General features: G+C 53.6%; 5 protein-coding genes across 5 annotated transcripts; 3 read left to right on the forward strand and 2 right to left on the reverse strand.

Annotated features, from left to right (window-relative positions):
- Positions 1–5,293: 5,293 nt before the first annotated feature.
- On the forward strand, positions 5,294–7,222 carry casA-1 (Metacaspase-1; the record flags this gene model as incomplete). Its single annotated transcript, XM_032020890.1, has 7 exons — positions 5,294–5,379; positions 5,436–5,526; positions 5,582–5,642; positions 5,709–6,095; positions 6,145–6,583; positions 6,976–7,145; positions 7,197–7,222. 7 exons carry the CDS (start codon positions 5,294–5,296, stop codon positions 7,220–7,222), a joined length of 1,260 nt encoding a protein of 419 aa, XP_031882041.1.
- Positions 7,223–8,336: 1,114 nt separating this feature from the next.
- Positions 8,337–12,694, reverse strand: pcp1 (Spindle pole body protein pcp1; the record flags this gene model as incomplete). Its single annotated transcript, XM_032020891.1, has 2 exons — positions 8,337–8,643; positions 8,709–12,694. The coding sequence occupies 2 exons, from the start codon at positions 12,692–12,694 to the stop codon at positions 8,337–8,339; spliced, it is 4,293 nt and encodes a 1,430-aa protein (XP_031882045.1).
- Positions 12,695–13,622: 928 nt separating this feature from the next.
- Positions 13,623–15,557, forward strand: CGGC5_v007857 (uncharacterized protein; the record flags this gene model as incomplete). Its single annotated transcript, XM_032020892.1, has 4 exons — positions 13,623–14,035; positions 14,095–14,290; positions 14,339–15,312; positions 15,374–15,557. The coding sequence occupies 4 exons, from the start codon at positions 13,623–13,625 to the stop codon at positions 15,555–15,557; spliced, it is 1,767 nt and encodes a 588-aa protein (XP_031882046.1).
- Positions 15,558–15,808: 251 nt separating this feature from the next.
- Positions 15,809–17,498, reverse strand: uch2-1 (Ubiquitin carboxyl-terminal hydrolase isozyme L5; the record flags this gene model as incomplete). Its single annotated transcript, XM_032020893.1, has 3 exons — positions 15,809–16,747; positions 16,801–16,995; positions 17,049–17,498. 3 exons carry the CDS (start codon positions 17,496–17,498, stop codon positions 15,809–15,811), a joined length of 1,584 nt encoding a protein of 527 aa, XP_031882044.1.
- A 1,214-nt stretch (positions 17,499–18,712) lies between these two features.
- Positions 18,713–22,659, forward strand: POM152 (Nucleoporin POM152; the record flags this gene model as incomplete). The annotated part of the gene is made up of 3 exons (XM_032020894.1): positions 18,713–19,180; positions 19,257–21,486; positions 21,536–22,659. 3 exons carry the CDS (start codon positions 18,713–18,715, stop codon positions 22,657–22,659), a joined length of 3,822 nt encoding a protein of 1,273 aa, XP_031881992.1.
- Positions 22,660–22,945: the final 286 nt, after the last annotated feature.

The following is a 22,945-nucleotide window of genomic DNA, read 5'->3' on the forward strand; positions in this document are numbered from 1 at the left end:
GCACTTTAGTATCATTATGTGCAGGCAGCGTTTGGGCAGAGGCTTCTTTTGTCGGGCGGTGTAGATGCCATACACAGCCGTCATCCACTAGATGAGTTGTAACGGAAGATATGAATGGTCGCGTTTATGATCTTCGTGAACTTTCATTGGTGTGCCATAAACTTAGTATCAAAGGCGGCTATGATGCCTCCGAGATTTGAGCATGCATATGAAGCGGTTGTTGGTGCGAAAAGAGGAAAGAGGACTAAGGCTAAGGCTGGGCCACAGAGCCGACAGTCACTGGTTGTCATGAAGGCTCAACCCAGTGGGAACATGCCATTTGGCAAACATGGGCAACGCACCGTATATCTTGGTCATATCAGGCGTTGAGGTCAGATTTCGCAATGTATAGGTCCGCCCTTCGATATCGACATCGTTCACTCGCGGTCCTCGTTGAAACGTGTCTCTAGCATCGTCGGATGACTTCGGACGTTTCTCGTCAAGAACGCCGCCAACAAACCATTGGCTTGGCTCACCTCGCCTTGATAAAGTCCATGCAGCCACTGAATAAAAGTGGACGCTCATGAGCATACTTTGCGAGAGCCAGCTTCGGTGTGTACGGCGTATGTGTTGCGCGTGCGCTTGTGTACGTTCGTACAAGGGTGCGAGAAGCGTGTTGCAACCATCACATGTAGAGTTTGAGTTTCTGTTTTGGCCAAGGGTTCCCTCGAGATACAATCGAGTTACGCGTAGAATAACTTGTTTGGACCAGGTTCCAGCACGTACTGTGGAGTATGTAATACTTCGTCGTGACCGGAAAACGCACACATCGATCGCCATCCATTTTGACTTTCCAAGCTTCGGCCAAAGCCCGTCTAGGCGCGCATATTGATCTACGATGCATCTGCAACCTGCGAGATAGCGATGCGGTCCGCAGGTCGTTCACTTGGTAGTTCAAGGAGACTTACTGCTGCTGCGCGTTAGTTGCGTCGATGGTCACGGAGTGCGACAAAGCCCGATAATGCACTTCTGTCCAGGCCACTAAGCAAGAAGCCGTATGGCGGTTCTGCTAAGACAAAGATGTTCCCGGGCTATATTGAACGGGTTCGAGAACTTTCAGAATGTCTGATCCAACGCCATGGAATTGGCGTTGGTCGACAATGATGATTCGAGCTGGCCGACATTATTCCTTCTGTATGATCAAAAAAATGAGTAATATACGTGCGAGTTCCAGCTGGCTGCAATGAGTTGCTGTCGTGGAATCGGTGCGTGGCTCTCATGAACACCACGTCGTTCAGGAGATGCTGTGCACCATGCGATGAAGCCGGCTGGTGGCACACAATGCCTCGCAGTAGCTGGGAGGCTGAGATCGTCTCGGCAGAGCCTCTCACTCTGGAAGTGATACCGAACTTCAGAGCAACTGGGCAAGACAGCCGTAGATGGAAATTGGCCGACGCTTGCCAAGCCTTCCCCGAACATGTCTCGTTACTCGTTGTCTAAGAGCTGGCGTCGACACCTCGAAGACAACGCTCGACGGCGGGCAGGCTTGAGGTCCGGAAATAGAGGTGTTCCAAGCCACCTCCGCGAGAGTGCGACAAGCGACACTGGCTCGCAGGCGGACGAAAAGCGGGAGGATGCAAGGTTCCCGAGTAGGCGGGCCAGGGTCTAGGTGGCTTGACGATGCGACGCGCGACCCGTCATAGGCTGGCACAACAGCCTCGCAAGTAGCTGTTCGATCATGTCGTTGGATGCCACAGAATGTGTGACGGTGACAGCCCAATGCCACGAGGCTTGGAGGCGCCAGGGCAGCATTCTCTGGACGTAGGGCGATGCATGCGGGTTGGAGACACGATGGTTTGGATGCACAACCTCGTTAGCTCGCACGGCCAGAGTCCCGGGAGGCTGGTAATGCTTTGGGTCAAGACGCCGAGAAGGTTCAACGGACATTGGCGGCGGTCTGGCGTGTGTTGTGGACTGCATAGTCTCTAGCTCTTCTCGTAAACCGAGAACTTCATATCCAATCAAATGAATATTCAGACGATGACGACAACGGCGGCCCGAGCTGCTCCAGCTGTTCGGAGACAAAATCGCGTGTCCTGTCTCCGCGTTGCCTTGCCAGAGGCCTTCAAGCCGAGAACTAACTAACCCTTAACGTCTCGCGTGCAATCAAGCAACATTCATTCTTCGCGAGCGGCTTGCTCCTCATTGCGTTTGCAGATGCTGAACACCGTCGTCGCGGCCAACGCCAGCGTAGAAACATGCATGGGCGGTCCACCTGAGATCTGTATGCGTTGTCTCGGACGGGATAATTTGAAACTTGAGCGCCGGTGGAATGGCGTACCGCAGCATCTTGGACCCCAACAACCCCAACGACGAAGCAGAGGAGTCCCCTGGGCTGGGCCAGGGGTTGGTGGTAAGGGATTGGCAATTGCTGCCATTAGCCAGATGCCTCCCGCCCCCAAGCAGTCAGGTACGCCACAATGATCGGCAATCCCGTGGCCATACCGCTTCGGGATCGGGGAAAATAGACTGCGTACCTCAAGCCTATCGACCACAGCATCGGATCTCTTGCAGCGCCTAGCGCAGAGGCTGTAGGGCCGACGGGAAGAAAATAAAAATAAAAATAAACGGTCCTAACGACATGAACGTGGGTGGCCTGTGGCATTTCGATAGATTGATTGCCTTGACAGTTTGGAGGGGGGCCTAATGGTTTGATCGAGACAGCAATAAGACCAAGTGATGTATCCGTACGCATGCAACGCTGGTTTCTAGACTACGGACTCTCCGCGAAGAATTTGGCGACGCGATGTTTTCTGTGGATTGCTGACAAGGATTTGACGTCTAGTTTGGTGGGCCAGCAAGGCTGGTGACCAAGGCATGTTTGTCATGGCGGGAAGCAATGCGGCCGTCGACTGACACCTGGGTAGTAGGCGTCCAGCTTGAAGGTGCCCTCAGCAGGCCGAATGTTCAGGCCGTCAAGGGCAGAGATGATGGAAGAAGCGCGGGTTGACAGCGGCTGATTTCTCATGAGGCGGCCCCGTCTTTACTCGAAGTGGTTGTGGTTGTTCATCAGCCACGATTGATGGGCGCAGACACTTCCGCATCTGCTTTGAATTCTCAGCTGGACCGGGGAAAGGGTTCAGCAGCCCCAGGTGGGGAGCCGGGGCCAAGACTTGGGCTCAGGCTACCTTAAGGTACCTTACCTCAGGAAACTGGGTTCGAGACACAAGCGCGCCTGAGCAGATAACAAGTGAGACTGGACGGTTTGTTGTAGCAGGCGATGGAACAACTTCAAGGGTCTCAGGACACGGGAGGGAAAGGCGGCGCCCCGGTGGGCTGGGATACGGCGATGAATTCCATTCGGGCTCGGTGGAACCTTCCGCCACGCCGCGCCATGCCATGCCATGTCATGCTGTACCATATCATACATATATCATACCGCAGACGCAGGCGTGGAGGCCCAGCAGAAGACGGGATGCGGCACTCACTGGAGCAGAGGTCGTGGGTTTGTCGCAACGGTTGCACGACCAACAACGCAGCGCGGTGCAGCAGGTGGCAGCGTGGCAGCTTTGATTTTGGTTTGCGGATCGGCCTAAAGAGGGCTAGCGCCTGTGGAACCCGCCTTTCTCTCGGCTCTCGCCGGGATGGGAAAAGGTCTTGGTACGGCCAAAGCGTATCCATACGGACAGTCGACTTGTGTGTGCCTTACCACTGACTGCCGGTCTCTACCTCACAGATCGTGACCTGTACTGTGCAGTATGTACAACCTTTTCCTTCTCTTTTGGAGAAAAGTTGACTGCGACCTACGTTAGGCATCGGGGAAACACCAAGCAGGTACCTACCTTACATAGTAGGTGCTTAGGTACTCGGACCCACCTCCGCTAGCAGATGCTCTTGGGCTTTGAGCCGTTCCTTCCGTCCAAATCCAATCGTGACTGCCTTGACAGCTTCGTCGGTAGGCACATGCCGTCCGCTTCCTCGGCGCCTGCGACAATTGCCCCAGCATTACGTAGACTTGTTAGCGGTTCGTCATTGTGTACCTACCGGTGCCAGTTTTCATCCCACCTTGCTTGCCATCTACCTTACATAAGGTACCTTACCTTGAGGTACGGTCTACACATGCCATAAGGTATTCGTGCATGAGGTGAAGATCCGTGGGCAGCCATCTGCTCAGTGTTGCCTTGAGTCCCCCACCTTGCTGCCCTGGCCTGGCCTATCTTCGGTCGTCGTACACTTTGTTTCCCGCGCGTCAGCACCCCCCCCCCCCCCCCCCGCCAAACAATTTATACAACCTTACCTAGGTAGCTCGACTACCACCCATCCATGGATACCTACCGCGCCAGCTTTGGAAAAAAGACCCTTCCTCTTCCTCCACCACCAGCACCACCTCACCGGCACGCCAGAGTCTGAGCCTGTACTTGTACTTGTGCCTGTGTCTGTGTCTGTGTCTGTGTCTGTGTCTGCTTCTTCTGCCCGTGCCTGTGCCTTCGGCGGCTTGCCTTGACCTCTCGACGTCGGATCTCTCTACTTCCTTCCGACCTCCATCACGTCGGGTTGCACATTCCTCACACTCCTCACTCTACATTCCACATTCTTCCACACATCATCACTGTCCACCAAACCGAATCCTGTCCTGCGCCCTCGCTAACCTCCTCGTCCGCGTCTTTTCTTCCACACACCACTGTGCAAGCTAACACTCTGTGTGCGTCGTCTTCTCTGTTGCCATTCGACAATCCCCCAGCTCGTCTCCCTCCCCGCCTCAGCTGCTGGAATACCACCAGTTTTTGCATCAACAGGCGCCTACCTCGACCGAATACGTCCTCCATCCCGATCCGTCCCTCTCGCAAGCCGACTCCCTCAACCGCCAGCCGAAGCATATCCAGCTAGCAATACCGCCTACCATCCAATCCACCCTTGCTGCATGACCCATCTCCCGCTTTAAGGTAGGCTTGTCAGCTAGTGCCCTTGCTGGCGCTATCAGAGAATACTCCCGTCGCCATAGCTCGAACCGTTTTCGCGCTCACCAACCGCTGACATTGTCCCCGTTGTCACTCGACTAGTCCCGAGACCCAAGCACGCGCATCTGCCTCCCGCACAACCTACCTTGTCCTCCTGCAACTTCCTCGCTCCCCCCCCCCTTCGCCGTCTCTCGATCGAAATCGTCGCACTTTCTATAAGATACCCTAATTCCCCGGTCCGGTTTGCTCTGTGCAGATCCTCGTCCAGAACACTTCGTCGAGCTTTCGTTCTTTAGACGCCTACCGGGCGGGCCGTCCGATCCAAACCTACCTAATCCAAGGACCATATCTCCAGGATGTCTGGGTATCCGGGTCACTACGGAGGATATCAAGGTGGTCCACCTCCTCAACAGCAATATGCGCCTCCGGGCGGTTACTACCCGTATGGCTCAAGAAATCTCCCTGCACACGCGTCCACGCTGACATCTTGTCGCAAAGCCCGCCCCAACAAGGCTACAATGGATACCCTCCCCAAGGGTCGGCGTACGGCTACCAACAGCCTTCTCCTCAACCATACGGATATAACCAAGTACGATTTAAAACTCTTCTCAGCCTCCTGCTTCGTCAACTGATATGCCGCTCAGCCTCCTCCTCCTCAGCAATATGGCGGCTACCCGCCTCAGCCCAATTACAACAACCGCCCTGGTAAGTCACGCAGAGCTCTGAAAGAGCCTTCGTCTCGTTACGAGCCGATGTGCTCATTTTCCACAGGGATGCCGACAGTGAACTCGAATGCGTACATGCATGGGAATCACAATGCTCCGCCGCCGCCGCCGAGTCAACCACAGGGATTCGGTCATGGTGCTCCTAATGGCTACAATTTCCAATATTCCAATTGCACTGGTCGGAGAAAGGCACTTCTGATTGGTATCAATTATTTTGGTCAACGTGGCCAGCTGCGTGGATGCATCAATGACGTGAAGAACATGTCAGCTTATCTTGTGGAACGATTCGGATACAAGCGAGAGGACATGGTCCTCCTGACAGACGATCAGCAGAACCCTATGAGCCAGCCGACGAAACAGAACCTGCTCAGAGCTATGCACTGGCTGGTGAAGGACGCGAGGCCGAATGACTCTCTTTTCTTCCACTATTCAGGTATACCGGGATACGGCACGAATGCTGTCTAAAATACTGACGCGCACAGGTCACGGCGGTCAAACCAAAGATCTCGACGGTGATGAGGACGACGGGTATGATGAGGTCATTTACCCCGTGGACTTCCGCCAGACCGGTCACATCACGGACGATGAGATGCACAGGATCATGGTGCAGCCGCTACAAGCTGGTGTGAGGCTCACAGCTATTTTCGATTCGTGTCACTCCGGTACTGCCCTCGACTTGCCGTACATTTACTCAACCCAGGGTATCCTCAAGGAGCCCAACTTGGCCAAGGAAGCCGGCCAAGGACTTCTTGGTGTTATTTCATCATACAGCCAAGGCGACCTTGGTGGCGTTGCAAGCAACATCATGGGCTTCTTCAAGAAGGCCACCACCGGAGAAGACGCCCACAATCGCGCAATGGCTACGAAGACATCTCCAGCAGATGTCGTCATGTTCTCGGGAAGCAAAGACGACCAGACCTCGTATGGCCCCCTTCTCTATTTCATCTTATGATACCCTTGCTTTTCTTTTTCTTTCTGTAATCTGGGCCACCTCGTCATCATAATCTTGCTGGGGTTGGCTCCTATGTTTGAATTCATGTTTCTCCGGGCGAGAAGGCAACAAGCGAATTGTACAAAGCGAGTAACTTCAGGTGGCTGTTTTTGTCCATATTTATGGGACCAGTGTAGCAGGCCAGCGATATCACCCACGCTCTAGAGCAAGGCGCAACCGTATTTGCGGTGCAGCATTGTGTCTAGGGCGACGAGTCACGTTCGGTCGTTTCTTGTACCTCAAGCCGCAAGTGTGGCAGGGAACCAATCTTGTCTCCTTTCCCTGTGCACCTGCAGGACGCGAACACTAATCTGTAACCTAGGGCCGATGCAACGATTGCTGCTCAAGCCACTGGCGCCATGTCTTGGGCCTTCATCACAGCTCTCAAGAAGAATCCCCAACAGAGCTACGTACAGCTTCTCAATAGCATTCGCGACGAACTTGCCACTCGCTATACGCAAAAGCCGCAGCTGTCTTGCAGTCACCCTCTGAGTATGCAATATCACGCACGTATCAAACACCCATGCTAACGCGGCACGAAAGACACCAATCTTCTGTTCGTCATGTAATATACCCCACGTAACGGCCGGTCCGCCCTGTATATGTCATTGTTCCCTATTTCGGCCTCGAAAGACTATAATAAGGTTTGAAAGACGTGGTAGGTGGACACGGAGATCATAACGAAAAGAGAAAGGTTGGGCTGGCGAAAACTGTGGAACTTGGGGTATTCCGGGAAATGCTTTTGCTGTTGGCAACCTCGCTTGGTTGTTGCCCTTGGTGGTACAAGACACAGTGTATCCCTCCCTCATTCGGTGGCTTGTAAAAATGAATTTCACAAAAGCTGCTCGAGTTTTCAGAAGCGATGAAGCGCTTGCTGGCCATCATGCAAACCTACACTAAACTGAACGCTTCCTGCCATACCACCACCTCATCCCATCCGGACTCGATAGTGCGAAGAGAAGTGTGAGAATCTGGACCTGCTTAGTCTGGAGCGAAGCTTGCACGCGGGACCGCATGTATGTTGGAATCCAGAAAACCAATTGTCTTAGGTATCTACGGTTGATGCAATCTGTCGTCCACCATGCCGCACTGGGAAACAGATAGAAAATAAGAAAGAGACAAACGAGTAAAACAACCAATCCAGACTCCCGTTTCTCCATTCCCTTACCAATCCAACCGACCCCGACTAACCAACAGGAAACCGTTTTTGATGCATTGCCAGCATTGCCCAGCGGGACAAATGAGAACGGTGATGGGTAGTAGTGAACAGCAAGCCAATAATCGTCCAGAGTTGTGTTGCCCATCAAACCCCCTAGCCACATATCCTGTCTGTCCCCTTTAAGCTAGCCCGGCCCTTCTCCAAACCGCCATCATGGTCAAATAGGGAAGGAGGGTCGCAAACCAAACTCCTTTTCCTTCGTTCGCTCCCGCTGCAACGTCAAGGGTCTGCAGCAATATGCAATACTACAGGGGGAAAAACACAACAACCAAAGAAAAACACCGTGCTAATGCGGATATGCGTGAAGGGATGCCCGATCATGCCGCTGCATCTTCAGCTCGGCTGCAACGCGGCCCAATAGAGAGAGCGAAAGAGAGAGGCACTATTGAGACAATCCCTTTTGAGGAGCACTTGTCGCCATTCCTCAACACCTTTCACAGGACCATCCGTGGGCAGAGTTTCCATCAGGCCTCGACGTGACCTGTTGACACCACCTTGAGCTGCTTCCTCCTCTTGGTCTTGCGCATCTCGTCGACGCAATCCGCCAGTTTACGGCGCGTGGCCTCGTGCTTGGCCCACTCGCGCGCAGAGATGCGCATCCGGGCAATGAAGCGCGCCATCGTCGCAACCGTCTTGAGCGTCGGTCGCCCGGGACCGGCGCCGCCGGTGGTGCCCTTCTTCGCGAGCGCCGAGGATGTCGGTGGCAGGGGTTGGCGGCTCCCAAGCAGGTCACACCGAATCTGCTCCAGTTCGCGCAGCTGAGCTTTGTTGCTGTAGTTTGACTGTCAGTATGGGAGACGAATGGCGTAACGGCTAGCAGATTAAGGGAAACGTACCATGCATTAGCAACATCGAGCTCCAGCTGCAAGAACTTCTTTGCGTATGCAGCATCCGCACGCAAGCTGACTTCCCGCTTCCACCGTGCCTGCATCCACTCCATCTGTAGGGTCATGCCGCGAAGCTCCTTGGTGTGCTTCGCATCCGCGTTCTCAGCTGCCCGGATGACAGTCTCCAGTGCCTCGTCCGTCTCTCTCATTCTCTCATCGATGAAGTGGACGTTGCGCTGGTCCTTGGCGTCTGAGGCAGCCTGAGACTTGAGGTCGCGGATATCCTTCTGCAACTTCTCAGCAGTCAGGCGGTAAGCTGCGCGTTCGCTGCGCGCCCTCTCTAGTTTGCGCCGGAGCGACGCCTCAGCGGCCATGAGGGTGTCAATGGTCTCCTGCTGCTGGATCACGTCGTGTTCCAGTGCATCAGCCTCTGACTGTGTCCTCCGGAGCATATTTTGGAGATCCTTGCGCTCGGAAGATGACATGTTGCCGACGTCACGGCGGCTATGACCGACGATTTGGCGATCCTGATCAGCCCTCTCGAGCTTCTGCTTTAGTCTGCCCAAAGCTTTCTCGTGAAGGGCAGCGGCTTCTTCAGACTCCCGCTCCGCATCATCAAGAGCCTGCTCGAGGGAGAGCTTTTGATCTTCGAGTTCTTCAAGTTGGGTCTGGAAGTCTCGCTCGAGTTGTGTCGCCCTGCGTTCGGCGTCGCGTGCCTTTGTCTTCAGGTCGTGGATGGACTGCTGTGCCGAAGACAGTTGGTAGCGAAGTTCCACGACCTCGGACTTCCTAGTCGAGGGGCTTGATGACGCTGGTGACATTATCAGGCGGGACATTTCAGCATCGTGGGCTTTGCTCTCGAGCTCTGTGATTTGCTTCTTGAGGCCTCTGACGACGTCCTTGTGCGCTGCCTCACGTTGAAGGTATTCCCTCTCCTTCTGCCGCGCCGTTGAAAGATCGCGGCGGATGAGGGATATTTCGCTGTTACCTTCACCCGAGTTGTTGGCGGGCAGTTGCTGTGTCATCGCCAACTGATCCTCGTAATCCTTGATACGGCGCTCAAGTTCGCGGATGGTGCGTCTTGTAGCAGCGGATTCATGACCCTCCGACGAAGAGACTTCCCGGAGCTTGACCTGGAGTTGACGAATCTCCTGGTTGAGACGATCCTCCTCTTCGGCAGCCTTCTCGATCTCCTCTTCGAGAGACTTCTCGGCCAGCTGCATCTGGTCTATCAAGATCTTATTCTCATCCTTGAGTCTTCGCACCTCGTTGTCCAGCTTCATCTTGGCTGTCCTCAGGTCCAGTCGCTCCCGATCGATGCGTAATGTCTCCTCGCCGTTGTTGTGCATGCGTTTCATCTCACTTTCGACCTCGTCTCGTTCTGCTTGTGCCTCGGCCAAAGAGCTTCGCAAAGAATGCATCTCGAGGTTGAGATTTGCAAGTTGATCCTGGAGTGTCTGCTTCTCGCGAGAAACCTTGGTTGCCTGGGCAGTTGAGTCCAAAAGCTGTTTCTGCATTTGATCTTGGAGGGATTCCTTCTCCCCATTCAACTTGGACACGAGAGAGGTTGCTTCGTCAAGCTGCGCTCGGAGGCGGTCTATTGTCTGGTTGGACTTCGTAGCGTTTTCCTGTTCAGTCGATGCTGAGCCTCGAGCTAGATCTGCTGAACGGCGAAGCTCATCCAGTTGTTGATTCAGCGCATCGCATTCTTTCCTAGCCGCCTCAAGTTCCTCCCGAGAGTGCTCGGATTCCTCGTCGAGAGTTGTCTGCAAGACTTCGACCTCGTCCTCCAGTGCCTCGACTCTCTCTGTCTGCGCTTGGTAGTCGAGCTGCGTTTGACGGAGTTCGTCCTGAACTTGGGAGAGCTCGTTGCGCAGGTCCGTGAGCATGGCTTGCCGTGTCTCGAGGTTTTGCTGGAGATCATCGATTTGTCGGCTTAGAGATGCCTGCTCGTCTTTGTGGCGCTGGGCTTCGCTCTCAAGAGCTTCCTGTAATCTTGATTCCTTTGACGACAGGTTACCCTCTGCTTCGCGCAACTTTTCGATAGTTCGCTCTAGCCCGGCCGCCTTTTCTTCCGCCCGTTTTCGTCCAGACTCCAGCATTTGACGGTCAGTCTCCCATTTTTCACTATCATTATCGTAAAGGTTATCTTTCTCGCGAATCTCGGCTTGTAGATCGGAGATCTCGTCGTTGAGACGGTCGATCTCGCCCCTGTACTGACTGCGAATGTCACGTTCAATCTCCAAGGCGTGGTCTCTCTCCTGAGCGAGGCTCTCTTCCAGTTCGTCAACAGACTGCTGAAGGCGTTCCACGTCGCGTTGCAAAGACCTTGACTCGTTTGTCAATGCCTCGTGCCGAGTCTGCAACAGGTTCTTTTCGTCCAACGTTTGTTGCAATTCGCTCCGAAGGTCCTCCACCTGATTGAGTAATGACTGGTGCTCCCGGTCGGAAAGTGCTCGCTCCTGGCGGCCCTCCTGAGCGGCTGCCTTCAGTTCATCTTTCTCTCTGGTCATATCAGAAAGCTGTTTCTCGATCCTTCCAAGTTGTGATTGGTTTTCTCGGTCTGCAGCTTCGCGTTCGCGGAGACTTTCTTTGGCGGCGGCCTTGAGGCTGTCATTCTCCTTGACGACGTCGGATAGTTGCTTCTCAAGATCCGCGAACCTCGTGTCTGCTTCTTCCAGCTCAGCCTGTAACCGCAGAAGCTTCTCTTCTTTCTGGCGGGAAAGGCCCTTGGTCATGACAGATTTGTTCGCCAATTCCTCCTGAAGCTCATCGAGGTCGCCCTTGGCCTGCTCCTTGTCCGCAATGGCCTGATTCAGCTTGCCCTTCATTTCGTCGACTTGCTCCTCCAATCGGCGCACGTTCGTTTCCAGGTCGTCAATGGTATCTCTAGCATCATCCAAATCGTCCTTAGATTGCGCACTCTGCTCAAGCTCAATCATCCGCCGTTGTGTATCCTTCATCTTGTCTTCCATGTCCTCCAACTTGGACCTGAGATCGTCAATTTCGTCTTCATGATCGCCGATGATGCGGTCCTTCTCGCGGATCTCGGCCTCAAGATCGCCAACCTCGTCCTGAAGTTTGTCCACTTGGCCTTGGTCTTGTTGATCCCGATCCAGTTGGCGTTGCATGTCGTCAAGGTCGGCTTCCCTGTCCTCCAAAGCGCGTTGCAGGCGCTCAATTTCGGCCAGTTGCTTTTGATCCGCATACTTCTTTTTGGCCTTCTCCTGCAGCTCCATCATTTGTTGACGGTAACTCTCAAGGTCCTTTTCCGCCGAAGTCAGATGCTTTTTGTACTTGTGGAGCTCCCTCTGCATTGTCACTTTGTCGACCTTGAGATCCGTGTTCTCCTTCAGAGCGGCCTCGCTAAACCCGGGGCCGGCCTTCCGCAGAGCCTCCTCGAGGAAGTGAATCTTCAACTTAAGGCCAAAGTTTTCCTTTTCGATCTTATCGATGACGTTCTCCTGCTCTCGTAGCGAGAGTTGATTACCATCCTGCAACGGGCCTTTGCCATCTCGACGTGGTAATACGACTAGCGGTGTAGATGTCGTGCTTGTACTATCGACTTCGGGGAGCGGTGTGCGGTCCGCAAAAGAACGGGAGTGGTACATGGAGGTGTCGATATTGGGAATTGGCGTCATGTCTCCATCGAGCTGATCGAGTGCAGGTGTGTTGGGCACGGCGCCGTTCTCCTTGCCGAAGCCGCGGCGCGCGCTATTTCTTGTTGCAGACTTGAGCATTGGGGTGAACTCTGCCCCTCCCAGCCCTGCAGGCAGGTTCTTTCGGTCCATGAAGGGAGCGCGACCCCGCGGGGTGCGAAGGTTGATGCCGCCAGAACGGCCATTGCGCAATTGCTGGAGCAAGTTGTTGTTGCCTTTTGCCGGTGACTGGAAGGAGGCTTCTTGCGAAATATCGAAGTCTGGCTGTCTGAGATATGTCGCGTCGCCAACGTTTGTGCGCGGCGTGTCGAGGCCGTCGACGCCAGGGTGGACCATCTCGACCGCGTTCGACTAATAGAGGGGTGAATGGATGCGCGAGTTAGAAATGTGGTCTCGTGGTAGTGAACATGGCACTAATTTGGGGGGCCGAATGTAGGAGGTCTGAAGAGCAGGCGCTGATGCAAAACAAAGCAAGCAGGAAATCGAAGCGACGTAGAGCAGTAACTGCGCGATAAGAGCAATGCCTGGATCGTGATAATTAGAGCCCGGTCAGTCGCGGTGTTGAAAGTGGGATTCGAGGTGTACCCTGGACCCAAGGGTTCGCGGTCATCGGGTTGGCGCGTTGTTGTTTACTGGATACCTGTTTGGGAATAGCGCGGGCACACCTCACTTTGCTGGGGACGCCCGGGCACGGTTTTTTCCCTCCAGCCTTTGTGCCTAATGTGAGTTGCTTTCGGCCCACACTCAGCCAATCACAGTACCTATGCTTGCCTCCCCGCAGCGCATGCTCAATGAGTGTGGTAGGTAGGTACCTAGTGCCCCAGACAGTAAGCTGGATCCACCCTTTTCTTTTTTTCCCCTTCCATGGTGACGGCCGACGTCAACGGAAGAGCAGCGACGTGGAGTGCCCTGTGTGTGGCGGGCAGCTTATGCGACCGCCACAGCTTGAGACACTTGAGGTGGGAAAGAGACTTTGATTTGTGATGCAACCACTCAGCCGGGAGCGGCATTCCAAAGTCAACTTCTTCACCAATGTCGCTTCCCAAGCCACCGTTGCACAGGACTTTTAATACGAACAACCTGGCCTTTAACTCACCCTCCTCGAAACCGGGAACGTTCAACTTACGCCTGCACCTTCCCTTGCCATACACGGGCGCTGGTATAAGTCTTGCAGACTCCGCCGCATTCACTGCCGTCATCCGTTCCGATCTTCGGGTTTCCGACGGTGAGGCATTGTGTGTGGCCCCTGGCCCCTCCCGCCGCCATGCTCTCTCTCGCCCAGGTCCCGGATGAGATACTTCTCCAGATCCTTCACTACGTCTCAGCAGAGGACACCCTGCTCTCTGTTCACCCTTTATCAAGACGCTTACACCACCTCGCCAACGAGCCTATCCTATGGCGATACTACTGTCTGCACTCATTCAAGTACTGGCACCCGGAACATCAGTTTCGCGACAAATTACTAGAGCCGGCCTCAAAGGTATCCTGGAAGCGTCTTTTTCTCTGCCGTATGCGACGTAACGCTAGAGTTGCCAGCCTCTTCGACGGGGTTCTGGCAACTAAGCATGGCCGGGTTAAGAAATTTGAAGAGATATGCCTGCTGGGTCTCGATGCGAAAGACTTCCTCTTAAATCAAGCACAGACGCCTGAGCTGGCCGAAGATGTCTTATCTCGGAGGTATGCGACACGTGCGAGTTTGACGTTGGATTGCTGTTGGCTGACTTAATCGGCATCAGGTACTTTAGCAACGCAATGCTCGCCAGCATTCGCCGCGGCGTCGCCATTCAAATATGGGACAGCTTACGGAGTTCGGAAGCAGAAGAGGCATGGAGAACCAACCAGACCCCAAGAGTCGTCCCTCGCAGGCTGGAGCGTGCCCTGGCTGCGTTTGACATGTTTGTCCTCCCCGATGACGTTGGTGACGTTGACGATGTAAAGCTCACCCCTGCGCCTTTGTGGCTGCTGGCTGACAGATCATAGGTTTCTAAAACACTGAATGTGCTGGCAGATGAGTTCATCACCGACCACCCTGACTTCGGCGGCATGTGCATCCGCGATCAGGCATTGGCATTGAATAGATGGCTAAGATCAAAGAATTTGACCGGTATGAGCAATCCGGAAACAAATTACCGCAATTTGCGAAACTGCCTCATCGGACATGCGCTGCGCGATGAGGCTCATCAATCACTACCTATGGTGTCGGCCGCCATCTTCTGCTGCATTGGGGAGAGAATAGGCATCAACGCTCACTGCTGCGCTCTCCCGGGACATGTGCTCGTAATGGTGTTTGCCACCAAAGATACAGGACTTGACGGGTCTACATTGACAAATACCCAGAAGCCGCTTGAGAGAATGTATCTGGACCCGTATGGGGGCGACGAAGAGTTCAGCAAAGAGACTCTTCGGCACTTTATATCTCAGGTGGGATGGCGTAGCCTAGATGTCGACACAATGGCGCCCGCAGCCGTGTCGACAATGATCGGGCGGTTGGCTCACAATATTCGGCATACAAATCTCGTCATGACTTCCCAAGATGTTTCGATTGAGAGACTCGCCGGGCTAAGGACCGGTACACCTCTTCAGAACATGGAGTTATCTGTGTACGCCGCTGCATGGGCAACAACACTGCTCGATCCAGGAGCGTTTGTTGACGTTACGTCGCATTTCGCACTGCGTTTCAACTCCTTGAGGTTTGATGATGCTTGGCTGGTTGAAAAGATCTATTTCAATCGTCCTCAGCCCCATGGAGATGTCTTCCTGGCCGCGCCTAACCCGGAGTATATACTTCGACTTATAAGACGGGCTGATGAGCAGCGGCCCGTACTCCGCGAACCCCAGAATCACATGGAATACCAAATTGGACATGTCGTCAGACACGGCAGGTATGGGTTTGTGGCAGTCGTCATCGACGGAGAGGTGCCGCCTTCAGGGTCAATTCTCTACTATAGGCTGTTGTGAGTTTCCTCCTAAACCTTTGGAGTGGAGAGTGATGCGCCAAGACTAACACCCAAGAAGAACACCTCCGAACATGCAGGGAACCTTTTCCCTTGTTAAAGCCTCAAGTCTCGAGCTTATCCGGGATCCAGACGAGGCGGCAGGCGCCATGTTTACAGACACAGGACTCTTTTTCAAGCGGTTTGATCGGAAAAGCTGCAGGTTCATTCCATCGAATGATGAGATGGTCTACACGCCACTGTGATGAGTGGAATCAATGTCCTCAGGCTAGCACATCGTCCGAATTGAAGCAATGCAAACTTTTCAGCCGTCATTGCTCCCATATGTCTTAGACTATAGAAGGGGTGCCTCACTGGATGCTCTTGTGTTCTGGATAGACATAGCTCTATCCAGCGCATCCATCTGTATACTTTGCCCACAAACCAAACGCCAACGCAGTGCAGACTTTCCCTCAATCCTCGTGAACTCCCAACTCCTCAGTCGCGCCCCAAAAAATCACAGATTAGCAGCCCAGTCGGCGAGAACTCCATGGTCCGCAAGCTTTTGCACCCATTGGTGGATCGCTAGCGTGTGATCCTTCTGCCGTCCATGTACGCGATCTTCGTCTTCCTTCATGAAGGCGATCTCCCCGTTATATTCCCCCATCAAAGACTTCTGCTCCGTAACCAAATCACTATAGACCTCGAAAATCTCCATTGCTTCCATAGAAGGGTTGCTGAGCTTCCTCTCCGAAATTGGATCCATGGCTGCTCGTTCGATATCTTCTCGCTCGATCCCAAACCCAGCAAGACGATCTTTTTCGTCAGCCCTCAATGGTTGGTCGTTGCCAGCAACTAAAGTCTCCCATTCGTCGAAGTGTTTGGTGCGACTGTTAAGTACTTCAAATGACCGAATTGTGCTCGCAAGTTTCCCAGATATGGTGGCGAGTGGATTCTTGCAGAGGGCCAGGAGGTTGAAAGAGAGTGCGCTTTCTTCGAACTGAAGCATGCGCGCCTGGATGTTGGGACGAACCAGGTTTGTCCAGTGGACGCCGTCTTCCAGTGGTCCAAGACATACCGGTCGAGTTTTGAGGCCGTCAAGCTCCCACACCGAGCCATTAGCTGGGACGTAGGCGATGAAGTGGTATCCCGATTCGGAGTTGACCTTCTGCTTCTTTGTCTTCCTGGCCTTGGCCGGCCCTCTGCGCTGCTTTTTCTTCGACTCGGTGGCTTCGTTTTCGAGAAAAAGATCTGCATTCAGGTGGTCCATTCTGCGGGTGAAAGAGTTATGTACAGAGCGTATGAACGTGTTGGAGCTGAGGGCATGGCCGCGCAGCGGTGTGCTGAGATGACTTGTGGCGTCCTTGAACTCCTGAAGCTTCGTGCCGAGGTCGACCCCGGCGCTATTCATCAGGATGTTGGTCAGGGCAACCGTGGCACACGCATTGTCCGTCGTCTAAGAAAACGGTCAGTCAAACACTGGGCAAAGGCAAGATCTTGAGCACAAACCTGATTGGCGAACCATAGATCTCGCCCGTCAACCACTTCGTCGTCCTCGTAATTCTCCGAGAAGTATTGATATAGAAAGATGAACCCATACACGGGCTGGGGCATAGTCGCGACGTAGTCTTCGTCAACGGAAAAGACCTCTTGGACCTTCACATCTTTCACGCCCATCTCTCGGATAATGGCGTTGAAGAACGCCTATGCTGAAAGGTCAGGTCTTACACTGCACGCAGAGAAAACAAGATACGCACCGGTTCCGACTCCACCTCGCACCAGCCTTCCCACTCCTGAAGCTCGTCTTTGCTGATGGGTTCCAATGCGTCCTGGAGTAAGATGTTCGATTGCCTAGCTTCTCGAGTTGCGACGGCGCTCGTTGCAGCAGCGGCGGCTTCTGTTGCCTTTCGCTTAGGGTTTCGCCGGGAATGACCCATCGCTGATTCTTCCATTGCCCCGTTTGGCAACTCTTTCCGTTTTCTGGTGTCGGCGTCTGGCGTGTCGAGAATATGTAGGTCAGCCAGAGCAGGGTCGACCGCTACCCCTGGACTGGTCCCAATGTTAAAGATGTCACGCTCAACTGCCGGAGAAACATCATCGTCAGAGTTTGACCGGGAAAGCTTTTGCCCGTTCTCAACTGCGACTGGTTCCGCCTTGCGGCTTCGCAGGTGTATCCGGCCCCTGTTGGGACGACCCGTTCCTAACATTGTGACGACCGGTCGAGGTATCGAGATGTAGTTAATAGAGAGCTGGGGGATGCAGGAGAATGTAAAGAGGATCCTATGAATGGAAATGTGGCCAGCCCAGAAGCAATTGTGGCAAGACGGCCATATGGCGCCGGGTCGATATCGATGTGGCAGGCAAAAAGGGAAGGTGTAAAACCCCTCGACAACGCGAATGATGACGTCAAAAAGGAATCAAGGCCTTTCTCGTTTATGAAACAAGGAACTTCATCTATGCATGAAAACATGCGTTGGGTGAAAGAGTTTGTACGAGCTTGTCTTTAACGAAGGTGGCCGATAGAGACGCGAAGTGAAGAAAGCGACTGATAAAGTGGTTGAGTTGAGGACGAAACAGAACGCAGAGAAGGCTGACTGTGACCGTTTCATACGACCATATCAACTAATAAGGAACTCTGGAAATCGGTTAAGAAAGAGAAAACCATGCGTTCGACCAGAGGAAACGTCATAGGAATCGACTAGGCATGGAGAGAAAAAGCGAGGTTCATAAAGACGTACATACCTGGCGCTTATCAGCTGAGGTATCAGCCTTAGAACACACAGAACCAACACTATCCCAGTCCTTGCTGAGATCGCGTGCCAACGATTCTAAACACTTTTATTCGCTTACAACAATAAAACGGGGTTCAGAATTCGTGCTGTGTTCAATCTAGCATGGGCGGTCTGTCAAGAGAAGCTCCGAAGCATGATGGCGGGGATTGAATGGGAAGGGACGACGTCAACCCAGCGCTTTCCATAACGCAGCTGACCCCCCAGCTTTTTGGGGGCTGAATAAAGCTGGTTGGCACACTCCACTGTCTGTTTCCCCGTCCACAGGTACCTACGGGTGCTCGCACAGGCAAACACACAGCCAAAAACCTGTAAACAGCTGTCGCCCTGTTAGTATCCGCTATTTGGCCCTTAAGACGCACTGTAAGCCAATCAGAACATCCCGCGTCATCGCAAGTGGGTGTTGTTGCTGGGCGCGTTTGGACGTGACGAGCATTCTCAGGAAATTTTGAAGCTCTGCGTTCAGCAACCAGATTCTCCAGCTTCACGACGCCAAGAGCAACTTGCATCGCCGGGCAAGCCCTTTCCATACTCCTTCGACCTTCCTGATCTAGTTGCAAGGCTTCCTTTATTCTCCGGCAACTTCGGCCACATCCAACGATCGTATGAAGCGTTCCTAATTGCGGCATGCGATGAGCGCAACACCGAGACAGCGGACTGGTGGTTTCCCACAAACACCAGCGACCGCGGCCCCAGGCAGATCCCGACGTCAAGTTCCCGATCCAAACTCATCGATATCCTCGCAAAAGTCCACGCGGACATCGTCATCCCTCCCCTTGGCTCCCGAGAATGCCTCGAGAGGCGCCCCTCCATCGGAACCCGTCATTCCCCTGACAATCCTCGATGCACCACAACAACGCACCTACGCTTGTGCGATATACATTGGCCTATTGGCATGGAGGTTCTACGACTGGATCAAGCTGGTCGAGGATAACGACACTTCGGCCTGGCTGTTTTTGAAATGGGTCTTCATCGACTTCGGATTTCTCTTCGGCCTGCCTGAAATGAGGATACCATGGCTGGAGCTTTCGCAACCTGTTGTCATGGCTATTTTCCTCTTCCATGCCTTCTTCAACTTCATGTTGATGTTCAACGTTCCCGTGCGTCTGCCGATGCCAAGCCCCCGCCTTGGGCCTTGAGCAAAGAAAAAACTTGGTTAACTAACTTGAGGTGCAGATTCCACTGCAGCCATGGCTCGTTGGCTTCATGAAGGTTTTCTACGATCGGGAAGTGGCCGTATCCGAACACACCGTCAAGGTCTCGAGCATCTTGCACAACCATTCGTTGATCATGGGAAGGCAGATCATCAATATCCTCCCAGAAGGGTCAGCCGTACTCAACTTTGAGCAAATTCCTTTCTGCGTCGGTGAGGATCGCGACACCGTCAAGCTGCCCATCCAATTTAATTCGACCATTCCCGCCGAAATGGAGCTCATTCGCATCGACCTTGACACCAATCAGGAGGAAACGATAAGGTTGTCTAGCCGGGAGGTCAAGAAGATTGCGAAGCAGATCAAGGATCAGACGGTGGATTCCAACCCTGTCGCTGTTGCCATCGAGTACTCGGTTAAGAAAACGGGTGTCTACCGTCTTGGCAAGGTACTGGACGAGTACAAGCTTGAGGTTCAGCGCGCTACGAAGGATACCTACGTTGTCCCCTGCCCGAAAGCTGCATTCCGCACTCCCGACGATGCAGGCCGATGTATCAGGGACTTGTCGGATCTTTTCATTGACGTCACCGGAACACCGCCGTTGAAGATTCAGTACAGTCGCAGGATCAACGGTAACGACCGCAGCTTTCACTTTCAGAGCCTGCAGCCGGACGACTACATGTCGCCCTTACTCGGTTCGCCCTCTTCACAGCTGACCCGCGGGAACGACGATGATACTTCTTGGGTGAAGCCTCAATCCGTGGCTGTGCGACTCAACGAAACTCTGGATTCCGCAGGAGATTGGCAGTATGCCGTGGATGAGGTTCAGGATGGTTTTGGCAATGTCCAGAAATATGTTCAGAATCCCGAGGAGGCTGACGTGCGTCCCCGGCCTAAGCACCTCGTGCGCAACTTCTTGGTCAAGCAGCGCCCCAAGGCTAGTCTGCGAGGATGCGACTTGCGGAATCCCATCAAAGTAGCAAAGGACCATCGGGCCAAGCTGCCAATCAACTTCTCGATACCGGAAAAGTCGTCCCCGGACACTTCCCACACTTTGACCTGGGAGTTTTCGCCAGTCGATTCTCTGACGAACAGTGGAGATCATGGAAGCAAGGTTTCCATCGGTTCCTACGCCGCCAAGAATTCCCATGACAAGCCATCAGTCTTGGAGCCTGGTCTCTACACGCTCAAGTCAGTGGTTAGCGGATCGTGCGAGGGGGAGATCCAAGAGCCCTCCTCATGTCTGTTGCTCAACCCTCTCGAGCCCCAGCTATCCTTGCGAGCGGAGGAGATCCCCGACAAATGCGCCGGCAACTCCGTTGGACTTCGTGTGGACTTGGATCTTATCGGGACCCCGCCCTTCCAAGTCCGGTACGACGTTGTTGATCAGAATGGCAACGTCAGGAGGGAGCGTGTCGATGTCAGCGGACTCAGACAGCAAATCGAGCTGAGGCCGACGGCTGCAGGCCATCACAAGTACATCTTCAAGCAGATTGACGATGCCATCTACAAAGGGCAACCCTTGAGCGGACCCAACATGGTGCTGGAGACGGATGTGAAGCCTGCCGCTTCCGCAATCATTCAACATTCTACGGGAGCTATCAGCGCCTGTCTTGAGGAGCAGGTCGAGGTCGATATCTTGCTCCTGGGAGACGCTCCCTTCTCTTTGGAGTGGGAAGTTGTTCACGATGGCAAGCGCAAATCCGAGCGCGTCACCGATATCCAGGACAACAACTACAGAATCAAGACCAAACCCCTAGCCAAGGGTGGCGAATACACTCTTGCTCTCAATAGCGTCCAGGATAAATCTGGCTGCCGGACGTTCCTCAAGGACGAGCTTAAGGTCTCTGTCCGACGGCAACGGCCCAGAGCAGCATTCGGCCTGGTTGAAAACAAGCGAAACATTATGGCGGTCGAGAACACCAAGGTTGATCTGCCACTTCGTCTTCAGGGCGACGGCCCTTGGACTGTATCGTACCGCAACGTTGAAGCCGGTGATGTTATTCTCAAGAAGACGGCTAGGAACGCCAATGAGATCCTTACTGTCAAGTCCCGCGGCACCTACGAAATCATTGATGTCGCCGACAGCTGTCCTGGCATTGTCGACCCCCAGGCATCCCAGTTCAAGGTTGACTGGTATCTTCGCCCTGAGATCAAGCTAGTCCAGACTGATACCATAACTTCGGATGCAGCTGCATTTGTGAAGCGTGATGTGTGTGAAGGTGATATCGATTCGTTCGAGGTCAGCCTCAAGGGTAAGATGTTCATCTCATTCCACAGAGCTCCGGACTGATAATTTGATAGGTTCGGCCCCTTTCCGTGTCGAATACGATCTTTTCCACAAGCCCTTCCCGGGAACTGGTTCTGGTAAGAATTCTGGATCCAGCATCCGGAAGGAATTCGATACCGCTCTCAATAAGGCATCCATTGGCATGGATACCTCGAAGCCTGGAGAATATGCGTACAAGTTCTCCGCGTTAGCAGATAATCTCTATAACAGCGACAGAAACTTCAGCCCTCTCACCCTCAACCAGCGGGTTAACGCCAAGCCGTCCGCCTCCTTCGTGAAGCCTGGCCAGTCGTTCAAGTATTGCAATACGGAGCAAGAGAGCGAGGACACCATCCCCATTACGCTAAATGGTGTCGCTCCTTTTTACGTGGAAATTGAGATTAAGCATCACAGCGGCACTGTCCCTGAGACGTACAGAATCCCGTCCATCCAGTCTAACTCTTACGGCATTCACATACCCAGACAGCACTTGCGCCTCGGAATCCAACATGTCCGCATTCGCGAGGTTAGAGATGCTCGTGGCTGCCAGAAGAAGTATGAGATCGGAGCGCCGACCGTGCAAGTCCACCTTTATGACGCGCCCGCAATCTATCCCCTGGAGAGCCGAGAGGACTACTGCGTCGGCGAACGTATCGCTTACACGCTCTCCGGCACGCCTCCCTTCGAGATCTGGTATGATTTCCAGGGGCACCAACGCAAGGCCAAATCGGGCACAACCAACTTCCGCCGTATCGCCGAATCTCCTGGCGACTTCACCATCACCTCCATCTCTGACAAGGCATCAGAGTGTCGTGCCTCTGTTGACATTACTAAGAAGATTCACCCACTCCCCGCCGTCAAAATCAGCAGGGGCAGACAGACTCGCGTGGATATCCATGAAGGCAACGAGGTCGAGATCCTTTTCGAGTTCTGGGGCACGCCGCCGTACGAGTTTACGTACACTCGAAGCTCCAACGCCAAGAAGGGCCAGAAGAGCGTGGTGCTTGAGACCCGACACGACGTTTCGTACGAGAGCAGCAAGATCATCCGTGCAAGCCAAGAAGGAACGTACGAGGTGGTCGCCATTAAGGACAAGTTCTGCGCCTTCTCTACCCAGCAGGTCGCAGACAGCAGCCGGGACCAGAAGCTCCTGCAGTAGATGACTTGAATGAACTCGGGGGTTGTGCGGGTTTTATTGGACTCACGAAGGGGTGGGGATGTTTGTGTGCATACGAGCGTCTTGGTGTGCATAGGCATTTTATATCATGGCATGGCGTTTCATCAAGGGAAATCAGGTTGAATAGGACTATAATCAGCATGACCAAAGACATTTTCTTTTAAAGGCATCGGCTCGGAAACAATTGACTGAGCATTTTAATACTTGGTGTGATCCTTCGATCGCTGACTTTTATCTACCATTTCCCGGCTCGCTATGCCAACATATG

Source organism: Colletotrichum fructicola (assembly GCF_000319635.2).
Source record: "Colletotrichum fructicola Nara gc5 chromosome Unknown KSG_Nara_v1_contig04, whole genome shotgun sequence".
Lineage (NCBI taxonomy): Eukaryota > Fungi > Ascomycota > Sordariomycetes > Glomerellales > Glomerellaceae > Colletotrichum > Colletotrichum fructicola.